This window comes from Oryzias latipes, chromosome 1, assembly GCF_053564925.1.
Source record: "Oryzias latipes strain Hd-rR chromosome 1, Olatipes_Hd-rR_3.1".
Lineage (NCBI taxonomy): Eukaryota > Metazoa > Chordata > Actinopteri > Beloniformes > Adrianichthyidae > Oryzias > Oryzias latipes.
Window position 1 is genome coordinate 42,018,267 of NC_136237.1, and position 16,681 is coordinate 42,034,947.

Genomic DNA, 16,681 nt, shown 5'->3' on the forward strand with positions numbered 1-16,681 from the left:
AATGTTGGAATTAGAAGTTTTAGATTTTGAACAGCGTGCACATGGCGAGCTAGCAAATGTGGTGCACTGTTCTAACTCCCATGTCTTTCAATGGAATTCTGTGAAATTCGAATGCATGCATCCATGGCTGGAACTGAACATAATGAAAAACACTGGATATAGACATATAAGGAATGTGGGCACGGTTAGCAATAAATCTCTGTTGCTAAGGAAACTCAAAAGTGTTCTCTTTCCAATTCATTTGAAACTGACACTGATCTGTTTGTTATCGCCAGGCGACCAAAACATAAAATGGTTGCTATGGAGATGAAATATTTTCTTTACATGAAAGGTGCCTTAAAAATAAAATTAATTTGAATTTAAGAAGAAATTAGCCTTTTTTTCAAATTATTTGATGACTTGACAGACTTTCACATGACTTCCTTTCAAAATAAAAGAACGTTGTGTCATATAGAATCATCTCAATGCAACTTAGTAGTCCATGGTGTAATGTTTGTTGCAACTCTGCCAGAAATATGTGATAACTGCACTGAACAGAGACACGAAAGCAACACTTTTGTTTTTGCTCCCATGAGATGAGAATATCTGAAACATTTTCCACGAACAAAACAACCATTTCTCTCAAATAGTGTTCGTGAATCTGTCTAAATCTGCGACAGTGATCACTTCTCCATTGCCGAGATCTCCCCTGCCCTTTATTAAAAATTAAAGGACAGGGGAGGCTTCTTTAACTGAACATTACAGCTGTCGGCCTTTTCTTGTTTGGACTGCCCCTCAAAACCCATATTGGACGCTAAAAATGTCAGTAAATGCGTGTTCTCGCTGTTAATAGGGCGCTTACTTGCTTGCGGTTTATTGTCTAAGCACCGCCCCGTTGGAGCATTCTCCTTATCCCATTGGCCGAAGTTTCATCCATCGACCACTGTAAATATGTCCCGCATTAAGATTGGCTGAATTTGGTGTCAATCTTACCAATCCCTAAAGCCGATTGGTCGTCTTAGACGTCACTCAACCCACCATTGTACGTGGATTGGTGTAGCATCGCGGGCGTATTCCTCGGTGGGCTCGGTCTTCAAGGCTCACGGAGAGCGAATGTCGTCATGAGCGGTGGGTAGGAATTAAAACGTTGATGTTTATATTACATTCTACTTCGTTAAACATTGTATTTTATGCAAAGAGATAAGCACTGGACATATATGTGCACGTATACGTGTGTTGCAGGGGAGCTCGGATGGTCGAGCTCACCAAAATAAGCGATGCACTTCCGGAAAAGGGCTGCCTTTTGCTGTAACGTTATCAAAGAGTTTGACTTGCTAGCTGTTCATTAGCTAGCTGTGTTTTTTTTCTCTCTTTCCACTTGTTTCCCCCCTGACTAGTTATGCACCCTCACTAACACTATAACCCAGCAAACACATGGTTTTATTTTTTATTTTTTTCTGCAAGTTTGGATCCAGTTAGGACAGAACTGAGGGCAAAATCTGGTTGAACTACTAGTCTGTAAAAATGTTGCTCGGTTTTGGTCAGTTTCTTAGCTAACTGGCTAGCTAGCTAGCGTTAGCGGTTTGCCTGGAACTTAGTTTGTTTCTGGTGGTGACGTAGGGATGGTGGAAACAAACACGTTGCATTATTATTCCGCATACGCGGGGCCCGAAATTGCATCACGGTGACGGGGAAAACCACCGAGCAGGGTCCGGTATCCCGGTGTGGAAAGTTTCAGGTGAAGGAGTGTAGTAGTGAGGCAGGCAGCTCTTTGGACAACAGGTCCTGGTTGTGATGCAGTGCAAACACATCTATTGGTATCATTTGTGTTAATAAAGTTGGCAGATAGTGCAGTTGTGTTGATTGACCTATATGTGTATTTTTATTTATCTTCCTGCAGTTTTCATCGCTGTGGAAAAGCAGCCGAGTTAGAGGTGTGTGTATAATAATACATTTTAAGTTTGCATATTAGTACAATATATTTTTCATTTTTAAACTAAGTTCTGCTTCTACCTCATTCAGCGTAAAGCAACTCTTTGTTTTCCTTCAGGGTCTAACCATGCTCTTCTTATTACTTTCAGAGTTATCTGTATCCCTATATATGATAATATATTACTTTTGACACTTTAAAGAAGGATTTTTTTATGAAATATAAGTTATTTTCGGAGTTCATTTTCCTACCTAAAGTAAGATGACTGGATATCTGAGGCTCTGCCTTTCGTGACATCATCCTAGAGGCGGCCTTGGTGGCGTGTCCGTTTCTCCCACAATAACAAACAATATCCGAGCTTTTGCAAAGATGGATTTGCAGATTGTTCATGTAAAAGGAAAGTGTTTGGCCGATCACCACTAGCCCCACGGAGAAAGTTAAATATTGATTTTGCATGAAATAAGCCCTTTAACTCATTGCTTAGCGATTATCTGGACATTCGTTTATTGTTCCGTTGTGTATTGTGGATTACTAGTTTTGTTGGTGTGTTCATTAGAACAAGGGGAGGACTGTGTTGCCACGTGAAACTCTGAAGGATTATGGTCTCTCAGGAGGAGCACAGTTCTGATTTTCTGAATTTCTCTGACGTGAAGCGAGTCTGTGTCATACTAAACTCATAGAGGCATCAGATGCCAACACAATAACTTGTTTAAAAATAACTTCCAATAAACATACCACATTCTGAATTTTCCTAAAAGCTGAAATGTCAAGGAAAAACACGTTTTTCATGAAATTTCTGGCGCTCTGTGATGCTGTGAGAGATGCGAGTCCTGCTGTTTGCAGTGATTTCACCTTCTTATTCATCCATTCATCTCTCCAAACAGCTTTTAGGTCTGGGCTGAAGCGGGCCTTCATTCATCAACAGAACTCTCCAACCTGTTTACATCTGGATTTTACCCAGAGCCATACGTCCTCTTCTTCTTTTCCTTTGAACCGCTGGAAAGCTTTTGCTGTGAGACAGAAAGCTTCACCTCTGACAGAAAAAACACGTATAAAAATCAAAGATGACACTCAGGAACGGATGATGGACTAAATGCTCAAACCAGGAGAACAATGCAACCAAATGTGAACATAACTTCAATTTGTTTGTAGATTTTTAAAAAATCTAATTGTTTTTTTTTAAATCTGCATAACAAATACATTTCTGTTGGAACTTTCTGCACATTTTTTTATCATTTTGCAAAGGGAAGCAAATATAAATCGATATATTTTTATGAGAAACAGGATATAAAGTGAAAAAGAATAGAGAAAGAAAGTTCTCTTTTTATTCAGCTGTTTGTTTTGAAGCTGAAGAAACAGATAAACAAGTGACCTTAAGGTCAGAAGTCCTCCTTTGTATCCTCGTATTGATTCCTATAGAACAGACACCAGTTTTCAAAGTGCTGCATTAGATTAAGGATAAAAGGGGAAAAAAAGAGTTAAATCCAAAACCAATTTATAGCAACATAAATAGATTTATTTTACTTAAAAAGATTTTTTTAAATGCATTAAAGGGCAGCAGAGGCCTTATTTGAAAGGCTTTCATCTCTACTTTTAAGATGCACCTTAACGATTATGTCTTAACACGTCTTCTTCTTGACTTCTTTATTTTGTTTCTTTTAACTTGAAACTTTTAGCTTTTTTTGTGCCTGCAAGTTTGATCAAAACATTGTTCATTTTTGTCTGTTCATTTCCATTTGAAAGGCATTTTGGCCTTTCTTTAAATGCCAGAACAGAAACCTCCTAAAGCTGTGTCAGAGTTTGTTGATTTGGGACCTCCAGCCTTGACTTCTGCTCAGATCTTCAGTAGCAGCGCCGCCGCTGAATGTGAGAACGTTTGGCTGAAGCTCGGAGAGTTTTGACCTTCCAGTAGCTTCTGGAGTTTTGAAAATAAGACGCAACCAGTCTTTATTCATTTTGATGCGCTGTTTTTGGTTTCAGATAAAGAAGGAAGTATGGCCACCACTGTTGCTGTCAGCCCCAGTGAATACCTTCAGCCCTCCTCTGCTTCCACGCAAGTGAGTAACAGTCGCTGCTAAACACTTAGATTCATCTCAGTTTTTGGTTGGGAACCTTTCCAGTGGACATTGTTCTGCTATTTTGTCACATTTGGTTCAAACTAAGGTTTTGCCATTAGCTGAATGTGGCGAGTTACTGCTGTCTACTGATTTATTGAAATCGTTTTACAAACAATCTGACCATTTCTGTGAGTTTATTATGCTCCGTCACAGAAGACAAGGTCCAAATGATCTCATGACATCAGCACTTTTCAGGATCTCCTAATCTCTCCGGACCCCACTGGGCCTTTTTTCCACATCTTCCCTTAGATCCTCCGTTAGATCTTCTTTCTTAGCTGCAGCAGCACTGCAGTGCTGGTTAAAGCTCCGCTCACATCCGGTCTTTATTGAGTCTCATGCTTTTCCCTGTGGAGAACCACAGAATCCGTTAGGTTCTACTGGACCAGAGGTTCCCAGCACAAACCTCCATCCACACTGGCTCGTGTGGTTTCTGCCCTTTTGCATAAGCAGCTTAAACAGCTTGTTTGGTGAGGATCATTCAGCAGTGAGCCGTCTCTAATTTCTGAATGTGGATCAGTTTCAACATGTCCGTTTTTGTCCTAAAAAGAGCTTTCTTTGATTTTACAAACATTATCTGGAAATGAGTCATTGACGTTTCCCGTCAGTGAAGGATTATTTAACGACTTTTTTAGGATATATTCAGAAGTTTGAGAAGTTTTTATTTTCACGTGTCTCAAAGGTTTTTCTCCAAAAACTTTTTCTGACCACCATGAAGTGTCAGTTTTCCCCCATTCTGTTTGTTTTTCCCTTTTTAGCACTAGCTTTACTCTGTTATTGTTGCTGATTTCAGTCTGGAAACTAGAGAAATTCAAAAGTATCAACGTTTTTATATCTGATCAATAATATTGTTTGTTTGTTTGTTTGTTTTTGTCAGAAATCTTGAAGTGAGATATTTTCTGTGGATTCAAGCAGAAATCCTGTCAGCTCCTTTCTTTACTTGGATCATCCAATACAGATTCATCAAATCTATGAATGATGTAAAAACTCACAATTCTGAGGCACGGCGCACATTTTGTGCATTTTCCACGTGTTATACCTCATTCATTTGTGTTTCTTGTGTTCGTCATCCGTCGAGGCTTTCAGCCATCTGCTCTAGACGTTACTTCAGTTTTGAGCTGTCAAAACTTTGGTTGGTTGAGAAAATATGCAGTTTACGAGTATTTTACGTAGTTTATGCACAATTATTACGTTAATCTTAAGCAATTGCGAGTATTTTTTTGTGAGATCCATACACAAATGTGTGTCTTTCCACGACTGTTCCACGTTTGTCTTACAGACTTTTCACGCACAAACCATCAAAGTATAACTTTTAGATCGCATATTCGGCGCACATGTCACGTTCAAATGATACAATTGACCCACAAATCACTAATGAATTGCATATAAACAGCGCAATAATCACACACAATAATCCAATTTTCATCCATGCCATATGTGTAAAACATACATAGTTGCTGTTTGACGGCCTGAAGTCACATAAACTGTTAACTTACCTCCAGAACTGCACATGAAATCACATCTGGGCAGTTTGAAACACCATCGTCAGACACGTCTGTTTGAAAAAGCTTGTAATACTCAGTCGTCCATGGCAGCTTTTCTTCTCCTACTAGTTCATGTAGTTTATTTCCCTGTATAGTTTTATGCTGTAATTTTAATACTTGTTCATAATTTGCTCTAAGTTTTTTTTTTTTTTTTTTTTTTTTTTATTTTCTTTTTTTTTTTTTTTTTTATTGTGTAGTACTTTGGTGCCCTGATGATGTTTTTAAACCTGTATAAGATAAGATAAGAGGATGTCTTAACAGAGGACATGAAGTTGGCTAATGTTAGGGTAGAAGATGTCCATGATAGAGTGAGGTGGAAAAGGATGATTCGCTGTGGCGACCCCTGATGGGAAAAGCCGAAAGAGAAAGAAGATAAGATAAGATAAGACTTTATTTATCCCACAATGGGGAAAATCTTTTGTCAGCAGCAGCAGTGACATTCAGTACAGTTCAGCAGTGTAATAATAAAGTTCATTCATTCATTTTTGTTTAGTCTAAATTACTTAAATTTACTTTACACCAAACAGGTTTTGGATTGTTTTTTTTTTGAGAAAACAAAGCGATCAGTTTATCTTCTTGTTCATGATCTGATCATCTTAGCCTCCCTAGAAGGATCTCAGTTCAGCATCGTTTCCGTTTTTTTGGTCAGAACATGAATTTGATCGTTTTTCAGGTGTAAAGACAAAACACATAAAGGTAGTGTGATCCAGATTGGTCCAGGTTTAAATGTAGAAAACTCTCATCCTGTTGCTTGAGGACCAAAGAGGAGCACAAAGGTGTTACAGGTGGAGTAACACCTTTGTGCTTTTATTTCAGCCGCTTGGCTTTTATTTTGAAACTGTTTTTCACGGAGGTGTTTGTTTCTCACAGCAGGACACCCAGCCGTCCCCTCTGGCCCTGCTGGCGGCCACCTGCAGTAAAATCGGCCCTCCCGCCGCTCAGGCCCCCGTCACCTCTCCGCCGGCGCAGCCGCAACCCCGCAGGCTCCTCCCCATAAAGCCGGCCCCCATAGCCCCAGCTCCTCCCAAAAACATGGGCTTCCTGTCAGCTAAGGGGAATGTGATCCAGCTCCCCGCCGGCCTGGGCTCCAGCGCTCCCGGCAGCCCCATCGTCCTCACAATCCAGCAGAGTCCTTCCCGCTCCAGCGCCTCCGGCCCGGCTAACATCCAGTACCAGGTGGTGCCGCAGATCCAGGGACCGCAGACTATCCAGATGATGCCACAGGGGGGTCAGATCCAACTCATTCCAGGCACCAACCAGGCCATCATCACCGCTCCTATGACCGTGCCGGCTCCGGCCGCCGCCGCTCCGGTCACGCCGCAGAAGACGGTAGCCATCAAGCCGTCTCTGAAGGCGAAAAAGGCCGCTTCTGCGACGGTGGTGCAGCTGCCCGGCGGCCATACGCTTCCGCTCAACGTGGCCACCGGCGAGGTGGGCGTGGCGCCCATCCTCACAGAGACGCAGGCTTCCCTCACGGCTCCCGAGAAGGGCCGACGGGGCCGGAAGAGGAAGGTGGTTCTGCCGGCCGAGCCTCCGCCCCCCGCCCCCACGCAGGCGGCCTCCCCGACTCCGGACCAAATGGAGACCATACTGATCGAGGCTGGTGACAACATCATTCAGGTGCGTCTGCGATGCAGCAGAAGATGAACTTCACTGGGGGAGGGCATCGTTTGGGTTTTATTTGGTGCTAAACATCTAAAACAGTCCCGACGCAGGTTTAGAAAACTTGATGGTGGTAAAAAAGATTCATAGATGCAGAGATTTTCACTTAAATTAGCAGTTATCTACGCGCCGAACTGAGAGGACCGGAGGAAGTCACAAGGAACGTTGTGCCGTCTGCTGCAGGATGCTGGTTTCAGGAAGACTTGTTGGATCTGGATCTGGATCTGGGATGTTTCTGTCTTTGCAGGCGGGAAACAACCTACTGATTGTCCAGAGTCCCGGTCAGCCGGCTGTGGTGCAGCAGGTTCAGCTGGTCCAGCCCAAAGCCGACTCGCAGCTGGTCCAGATTCCCCAGCAGGCCTTGAAGGTGGTTCAAGCTGCTTCGGCCACTCTGCCCCCCGTCCCACAAAGACAGCCGGTCTCTCCAAACCTGCAAACCTCTCCAACAGAGCCGACGCCCACACAGGTATCTGCCAAAAGTCAGTCCAGAGCTGCCTTTTCTCTGAATCTGATGGTCAAACGTATTTATATCATTAAAGACGTACACTTGGGGTCGCCTCAGGACGACATGAAATTATGGAAGTGACTATTCGCACGCCATTTCTAAAATACGTGTGGCCAGCGCTGCACTTTTATTTTGGTGTGTGTTCTGAACCGTGTGGCTACTGACCAGCCATGAACTTTTGCTCCCCCAGTAATCAAACGTCACACTCAGAAGGTTTTCTATCAACTTCCCGGTTAACTTCAGCAGTAAACAAAACATAAACATCACTGTTGTTTTGGATCATTTAACACCAAATCCTGAACATGTTTTCCACCGTTTTTCCATCCTCAAAGTTCCGATTGATCGGATAGATCGACGACAAGAAGATGCAGCTGCAGCAGCTACATAGAAATAGAACAACTAGAAAACCCTCACAGTCCTTTACACTAAACTTACTACAGTGTTTTTAACAGAAAACATGATTTGCAAATTAAATATTTTCATCTTTAGTGGAAAAACCAAAAAAAAAACTCCCCAAACTTTAGATGATCATTTTACCGACGTGTTTCGGTACGACTTCTCCACCACGCTGGCAGTCACGTCACATGACATCACAGTATTGAGAGCTTTTCCTAACGTTCGTACTTTCATATCAGTTCTTCTTTATGTCAAATTGTCGACCACTGTATATCTGCCTTTAGTTTGTCAGCCGGCATTTGTTAGAGACGATTGGAAACTCCCAGGCAGAACGGCGACGGCTAACGGGTTCATCTTGCGGTGAAGTTGGGTCACAAAATGCAGAAAACAACACTAGATGAACCTTTCAAGATTCATTGAAAGGATGAGAAAACATTGTATGATGTTCTGATTATCTCTGGCTGTGAGCGTTTCTTTTTCTCTTTGAAGCATCAAAAATCCTCTTGGCTTTCACGCGGATCGCCTTCCCTGAGACACGCCCACCTTTCCGCCTTTGCTCAATAATTCACGCTCAAAGCAGTTTGTTAATTCGTTGCTCGCCGTCTTTGCCTCTCCACCAGGAAATCGTCGTCTCAACATCATCCATCTGCTCACGCCGCTCTTAAGAAACGCCCCTTAATGCCGTGCAGATTCCTCACCAGAACGTTCTTCGGCGGCTGCCGCCTCACGGAATTTAAACGCTAAACCGAATGACCGTGTCTCAGGCGTCGCCACACTGACTCGCAGCACAAACGGCACAGACACCCGGCGTCTGCACGAGAGCGCGTGGGAGGTGTGTTTTCATGACGCCCGGCCACGACTAGAGACCGGCGTCTGAAGTAACGAGCACCTCCGGCGTAAAATCACACCCGACACCCACACTTTATTTTGAAAATGTATTTTCTACTCTACTTTTTGTAAAAAAAGAAAAGTCAGCCATCGTTGAGGATGCAAATATTTATGCTCCTTCATCACCTTGAAGTCGCTTTTTGATTTATTTTTGTTAAATGACAATTTTGAAGAAGTTCTGGTTAAAAACAACAAATCAGGTCAAACTTTTTTTTTAAAAGTTTCCATTCATAAATATATAGTTCTCTGCAGTTTAAAGCTTTTTTATTTATTCCTTTTAGCTGCAAACATACATGACATTTCTGTTGGAAAAAGCTGTAACAACAGTTTCAATGATGCATTAAAAAAAAGGAATTTTAATGGTTAAACTCCAAATCTCATTTTTAGATTTCACCTCACGTGTCTTTATTCAGATCATCTTTAAGACAGCGACGGGCGAGTGGCAGTCCGTTCAGCTCCAGGAGTCCGTTTCCACGGTAACCACCCCAACCACCTCGGTGGCCCCCGCCATCACCTCCCCGTCAGCCAACGCCAAGAAGCCGGGGGGGAAAAAGGAGAGGACGTTGGCGAAGATCGCCCCGGCGGGTGGAATGATCACCTTCAACGCGTCCCAGCTCCCGTCGGCGGCACAGGCGGTCCAGACCATCAGCATCAACGGGGTCCAGGTCCAGGGGGTTCCCGTCACCATCACCAACACGGGAGGTGAGCGCCCACGGGGGCTCCGCCCCTCACCGCCTCCGGCTGGTCGGAGACACGCTTTTAGACTCAGCCGCTTGAATGCTCGTCGTGAGGCCGGCGTTTGGAGAAAATCGGGCGTGTCTTTTGTGATTCTTGAAGCACCGTTTATAAACCGGAACAGTTTCAAAAGTACCGGTTCAACACGGGATAAAATCCAAACAATATCTGCAGTTTAGAACATATTTGACTGATGGAAAAACGTCTAACGCTCTTGTTTCACGCCTTCTGTCGCTGACGTTTGCCGTTAAGTTCTGTCCATTCTCTTTATCTCAGTGTCTTCATTTAAGTGTGAGCCGTTTGTGCTGTTTTATTGTGAAAAGCCCACCACCGTTGGTTTCCTGTCAGCTGACACTTTGCTAATTGAAAAAAAAATATTTGCAGTATTTTACCTCTAGATATAAACTATTAGATAGCGAGCTTTACGGTTGTATTTGGAGAAAAACTGGTAATATTTTGAATACATTGATCCAAAGATTGTGGTTAGAAGATATTCATGAGCAGGACGGTTACGGTTTCTCCAGCTGGTTACTGGTTATGAGACGCCGCTTTCCCCCCAAACACGCCGAGGGACGTGAAAAGGAGAATTTAAGTGCTGCAGCATCACCCGTTCGGCTAAAACGCCCCGGAAATGCTCCTTGACTGCAACCGGTGTTCATTTCTGCCCCCGTCAGGCCAGCAGCACCTGACGGTTCAGACCATGCAGGGCGGGGGGCTGCAGCTGGCGCCCACCCAGGGTCAGTCGGCCATCCAGGTAGAACAGACCTTCACGCTGGAGCTGCCCAGTCAACCCGGGGAGAAAAAGCGGCGCATGGCCTGCACCTGCCCCAACTGCAAAGACGCAGACAAAAGGTGAGTCTGCGCAGCCGAGGACACCGCAGGTCTGCGGTTTGAAAGGTTCCTCAACTGCAGCAAAACCCCAACCTTTAATTTAAGCGGGTTATGTGAGGATTTTTAACAGGATTCCTTTATAATTTATGCTTCTTAAATCCTTTTTGAAATATTTTTGGAGGATTTTCTTTTATTTACAGCTACACAAAAAATATGTATTGGTGTCCCAACAACACATGAAGAGAAGCAGAAGGAGCATCTTTCTGCCCTTTTAAACCAAAAAAGCATTTATTTTGTATTTTTCTTTGCAACATGTGCTACCTTGCATCTCAGCAGTGTAATATTTCAGCCACCATTGAGTTTGAAATGGGATTTTTCTGAGCAGATGTGATTTCTGTGCGTTTCCTCTGCAGGCCCGGCGAGGTGGGCAAACGGAGACACATCTGTCACGTTCCCGGCTGTGAGAAGACGTTCAGGAAAACGTCGCTGCTCCGAGCTCACGTCCGGCTGCACACGGGGGAGCGGCCCTTCGTCTGCAACTGGGTTTACTGCGGGAAGCGCTTCACGCGCAGCGACGAGCTGCAGCGGCACGCCAGGACGCACACAGGTGCGTACAAACACGCAAACGTTTTGAAGGCAGCAAACTACCGTGGTTTCCATCACCTGTTGCCGGGCAACATAAAAAACCTGCTTCCATCACTTTATTTAAAGAAAATAGTCAGCAAATATATAAAGACAGACTGTGGATATGGAAAATATCACGAAAAGTGACTAAGACGTTTAAATAAAAAAGACCCCGTCCTGTGTTGCATTTCTGCAACAAAGACACCTTGGGTCTTGTCTGGTGTGGTAGATCTACACCTTGGGTCTGGTCTGGTGTGGTAGATCTACACCTTGGGTCTGGTCTGGTGTGGTAGATCTACACCTTGGGTCTGGTCTGGTGTGGTAGATCTACACCTTGGGTCTGGTCTGGTGTGGTAGATCTGAGCCTCTATGGCTCTGGTGCTCTGGGCTTGTTCCTGAGCTGCCAGGATGAGTGCTTCGGTGCTGTCCTGTAGGCCAGCCCTTTCTAGCCATTGGTAGGACTTCTTGATATCAGCCACTTCAGTTATGGTCCGGTGGTACATCCCATGCAGGGGTTTGTCCTCCCATGAGGATCTGTCCTCCAGCACTGTATCCTCTGCTCTCCATTGCCTGAGACATTCACTGAGCACACTGTCAGTTGGGGCCTTGAGCTTGATGTACTCATGCATCTTGGATGTTTCATCCTGGATAGTGGCTTCTCGACTTGCACCCGTACGGGGGTCCACCTGTACAGGTGCTGTTACGAGGAGCACAGGTGTGTCTCGCAGCTGCCTTGAGGCTCGTACGGCCACCGTAAGTCTATCTGTAAGGCTGACGGAAGTTACACACACCTATGACGTACTGGTGATGCTGTCGGACGGCTCTAGTCAGTCAGGTGTGAGTACTGGCTCCATAATGACCACGCACAAGTGCTGCGCACCTGATCTATAAGGGCGCCTGTAGGATGTCCACACGGATCGACAACACGCCTGCGTCTTCTTCACTTGATATTTTGTGTGAGCCTCGTACAGCTTTGACCAACTGGAACGATTACGTTTGTCTTCCTTTCACCTGGCCTACTTTTGCAGATTTATGAAGCGATGTTCATCCGTTTTGCCGGCGCTTTGCCGAACCAAAGCCCGGCTCTCACGTTGCCTGTTGTCGTCCTCAGGAGACAAGCGCTTCGAGTGCAGCCAGTGTCAGAAACGCTTCATGAGGAGCGACCACCTGACGAAGCATTACAAGACTCACATAAACACCAAGAACCTGTGAGCCCGGCCCGGCTTCTACCGGAACAGAACTGTTACAGGAAAGCCGTGGGGGGGGGTTATGCCTGACTCAACCTGATGTGGAAAAACAAACTGGTATTTAAGCCCCCCGCTCCCCCTCTGCTGCTCCAGGACGCTGCTGTGGTGTACAAAGAAGTCCTTTTTCCAACGGATCCAGTCCTTCACATGGCTTTATCTTTCTTTTCTTTTCTTTGTGTTTTAATGTTCAGAACTGGCACGACTGTGTTTATGTTAATGAGGGGGCGTGGCTTCAAGCACTGATGCAGATCCCTCCATTAAAAAAAAAAGATCTATAACCTTGTGTGAAGGTGGGAAACGGAGGCGTCGGCGCTGGAGAATCCAGGACGGGTCCCAAACTCCGGCTTCAGTGGTTTGTTTAACTCCAAACTATAAAGACGCTAAAACAACAAAACATGCAGATTCAGATCCGGATTCTCCCTTTTCCACTGAATTTGAAACTAATTCTACAGATAAATAAATCACCGTTCTGCTGGATCCTCATCTTCACCTGCGATCATGGAAAAGTAACTCAAAGATCAGAAGCAAACGTTTTAAGCGGCTTTGGAGCTGAAGATGAGATGAACTCACATTCTTACTCCATGCAGTTTTTAGTTTTTGAGTTAAAATGGTTTTTATGACTAAGAACTCTTACAGAAACTTAATTGGAGAAAAAGAAATGAACTTTTTTGCACACATCCAATCTGAAAAGTTTCATGTTGAGTGGAATTCTGGGAGGTTTAGTTTATAACCTCTTCAGACTTCCATTTGAGCTGACAGGCACAGTCACAGGGCCCCAGAAAAAAAAACAAATTGGGTGATGTACCCCCAAAATGTGATGTCACGTGACACGTGGACGCCATCTGCAGAGGTTAAAGGTCAGAATCAGACTTTTAATAGCAGCTTTGGAGCTGAGGAGGAGATGAACTCACATTTTAAAACGGAGACCTACAATAGAAACAGGAAACCTGAACACCACCACACATCAGTTTCTGAGAAGCTTCCTGGTGAGTTGAATTCTGGGAAGTGTAGTATATTGAAGGTTTTCCATGATACTGTTTATAAAGTAACATTTTTCTGTGGGAAAGCTGCTAGCTGCATCAAACAGGTGTGCTTGGCGTCTAAAGTCGTTTGTACTGATATGTTTTCAATCTTTTGACTTGATTTACTTTCAGACTGTTGGAGGGAATTACCCTAAAACATTCGGGCCTCTTCAATAACCTGCGATGGCGTCTTAGGGCCACCATCACAGCTAAATAAGATGAACGGAGGAAAACCGTAACTATTTTACAAGAATAAAGTGGTAAACGTATGCTTCATAAAGTTGTAATTTTACAAGGAAAAAGTTTTGCTTTTTTGATAATAAAATGTTCAACAATCTCAATAAAGACCATCGGAAATTACCTGTTAAGTTGACGATGGAATCTCACTAAATGGAATTTACTTTTTATAGAATTTAATGACTTTATTTTGATCGAAGTACAACTTTATTTCGAAGCTTTGAAAGACTTTTTCCTTGCTGAACTGTAACTTTTAAAATCCTAAATATACAACTTTATTCTTGTAAAATGTTGACTTTTTCTCATATATATATATATATATATATATATATATATATATATATATATATATATATATATATGGTGACCCTAATGCTCTGTTGTAATAACCATATATGTATTTATTCACGTTTTTAAACTGGCAATGACTTTTTAGACTGTATGTTCTAGAAAGGAAGTATTTTCCATAAAAAATTACGGAAATGAGTTTGCTTTAAATGATGTACTGAAAAAACAAAGTTGTTAAGCAGCGTTTTCTTCTGGTTTAGTCGTACGTTGCTGTACACGAGTGAATGACTTATTATTTTGTCTATTTGACAATCATTTCACAAAATGCAAACAGAGGAAGAAAGTCTTTCTTTCTTTTTGTTGAAGCTTTGATGCAGAGTCGACTCCTGACAGGTTTCCATGTTGAATCACAGACCAGCAGCTTTGTGCTGTTGTGCAGCGTTCATTGTGTTTCTAACAGAAAACCCGCTGATCTCATCCGTGTTAGTCGCCTGAAGAACCTTTGAACAGACTTTTATTTTTGGGTGAAAGTTCCCCAAACTCCCTTTAAGCTCTGCAGCTCCCCGCTGCTCACGCTTTCAAGATGAAATTTACATTTCTGCATCTCCGTTCTTAGGTTTATGCTAGAAACGTATGACCAAAAACACAAACACACCCTTTTAAAGTGCTTTGTGAGCCCAGACGGCTCCTTTTTTTTGTTCTTTATTTGGATTAAAAAGACTGTCTGGAGACGTGCCACGGCATCGGGACGGAAAACAAATTCATATTTATGCTTTTCATGTTTGAAAATGTAAATAGTGTGTGTCAAGTGACACGGTGTATGTAGAATAAAGTTAATTAAGCTGCATAGATTTCAGGCTGGGCAGCCGGCCTCGAAGGAAAACACGTGTACAGTTTGTAAGAAATAAAATAATGTGACATTGTATAGCTTCATTCCTGCTTTCTATAAGGTGTCTTGACCTTTTTCTATTGGATGAAAGATGCCTTAGACAGCCACACCCAGTATTTAACAGTACCCCCCCCCCAGTCAAAGTGTTAACATTTGTAAGTTATGTTTTAAGCTTTTAACTTAAAACCTCACGTTCTACAGTTTGTAAAATTACCATGTAATTAGAAATGTGGGCTTTTACTTTTTTTCTTTCCCCAAATGAAGGCATTTCTAATGCTTGGCTTCTGTGTATTAAATGGTTCTGTTATATACTGTCACACAGCCCCCCCCCCGGTGATTATCAGGAGAAAACCTAAAACCAGCAGCCGATTTTATAAAAGACTTAAAGGTGCTAGAATAAGCTTCGCTCCTTTTCTACCATCACCTCCTCAATAAAAGACTCAAACCGTTTTCGTGGCCTTTTCATTTGTTTTTTTCTGATTCCAACGTAGCTGGAATGATGACTTAATGATGACTGTGAAGGATCTGGGCCCCCGCTCCTGACAGCAGGTTGTCCGGGTTCCCTCTGTACGTTTGAGGATGAGGAAGCGAGAATCCCCAGCTTTCGGTTCCAAAGGTGGAGGTATGTGTCGCCATGGCAACCCGTGCTCTGAACACAACCTGGTCTGGGGCAGGTGATGTTGGTGTTATGTTCGTGGATGAAGAAGCTCAGATCAAACTTTTTCCCGCCGTGAAAGGCTGATAAGTACGGAGCCCTCCACTGGTTTAAAAAAAAACAACAAACATCGGATTATTTATTTTGAACACTGAAGGGCTCCGTCGATAAGACCACGCTTCGATGTTTTTTTTTATTTTTTACCGTAGCGTTATCGTTTTACTAGACTCGTTCATTTTTTTGAAGCCGCTCATATTGAACGTCACACGTCGTACAGCAGCGCTGAGCACATTTTATGCATCGCCCTTCGTTTTTTTGGACAGCATAGGTGATGAACACGTGGGAAAGGCGACTGCGTGTAGGACAGCTGGGACAAGATGTCTACCAATCAAACTCCTCCTAGGAACGGTTTCCTGTCCATAGACCACTGAGGGTCATTAACCCTTGTGCTATCCTAGGCACTTTAACATTGGGAGTTGGGTCATCTAGACCCACTAGACAGTGCTCTGAACCTTTTTTCTTCAATGATTTGTGATCTTCACTGGTGTCCATGGATTACATGAAATTTTCCACCTCTATCCACCTTTGTCATGGTAGGGAGAACACGTCAATGGAAGGGGGGGGTCATCTAGACCCACTAGACAGTGCTCTGAACCTTTTTTCTTCAATGATTTGTGATCTTCACTGGTGTCCATGGATTACATGAAATCTTTCCACCTTTATCCACCTTTGTCATGGTAGGGAGAACACGTCAACGTAAGGGTGGGGGGGTCATAGGATAGCACAAGGGAGGAATTCCACAGAATAGCAGCTTTGTCCTATTATTTCATTTGACAGCACTGCTTTATCAAATATCCATACTGTTTACAGTCACATTCATTACAATGTTTCTAATCATATATCCTTCCATTTCAGGGTTCCCAAATGTGATTGATGGAACACACGTTCCTAGTACAACAATGTAGTAAACTTAAGTGTCCTAATCATACTGATTACTGTTCCCAGCTATCCAGGTCATAAGTGATGCCACCCACCTCATCACAAACATTGAAGCCAAATGGCCCGGATCTGTTTGTGATGCCAGAATTTATGGGGAGTCATTGTGCCTCAAATTTCACCAAAATTTCCCCGTCCT

At 43.3% G+C, this 16,681-nt stretch overlaps 1 protein-coding gene across 6 annotated transcripts; it reads left to right on the top strand.

Annotated features, from left to right (window-relative positions):
- The first annotated feature begins 967 nt into the window (after nucleotides 1-967).
- sp2 (sp2 transcription factor) lies at nucleotides 968-14,925 on the top strand. Of its 6 annotated transcripts, none has more exons than XM_078948423.1 (9): nucleotides 1,068-1,107; nucleotides 1,880-1,913; nucleotides 3,890-3,966; nucleotides 6,438-7,187; nucleotides 7,477-7,695; nucleotides 9,432-9,720; nucleotides 10,428-10,605; nucleotides 10,998-11,191; nucleotides 12,320-14,925. In XM_078948423.1, the coding sequence occupies exons 3-9, from the start codon at nucleotides 3,904-3,906 to the stop codon at nucleotides 12,418-12,420; spliced, it is 1,794 nt and encodes a 597-aa protein (XP_078804549.1). In that variant the 5' UTR covers nucleotides 1,068-1,107; nucleotides 1,880-1,913; nucleotides 3,890-3,903; the 3' UTR covers nucleotides 12,421-14,925. The 6 variants fall into 6 exon arrangements, with proteins under 6 accessions (XP_011490170.1, XP_011490608.1, XP_078804549.1 ...); XM_078948431.1 differs by having other exon boundaries at nucleotides 6,441-7,187; XM_011491868.4 differs by lacking the exon at nucleotides 1,880-1,913 and having other exon boundaries at nucleotides 968-1,107.
- Nucleotides 14,926-16,681: the final 1,756 nt, after the last annotated feature.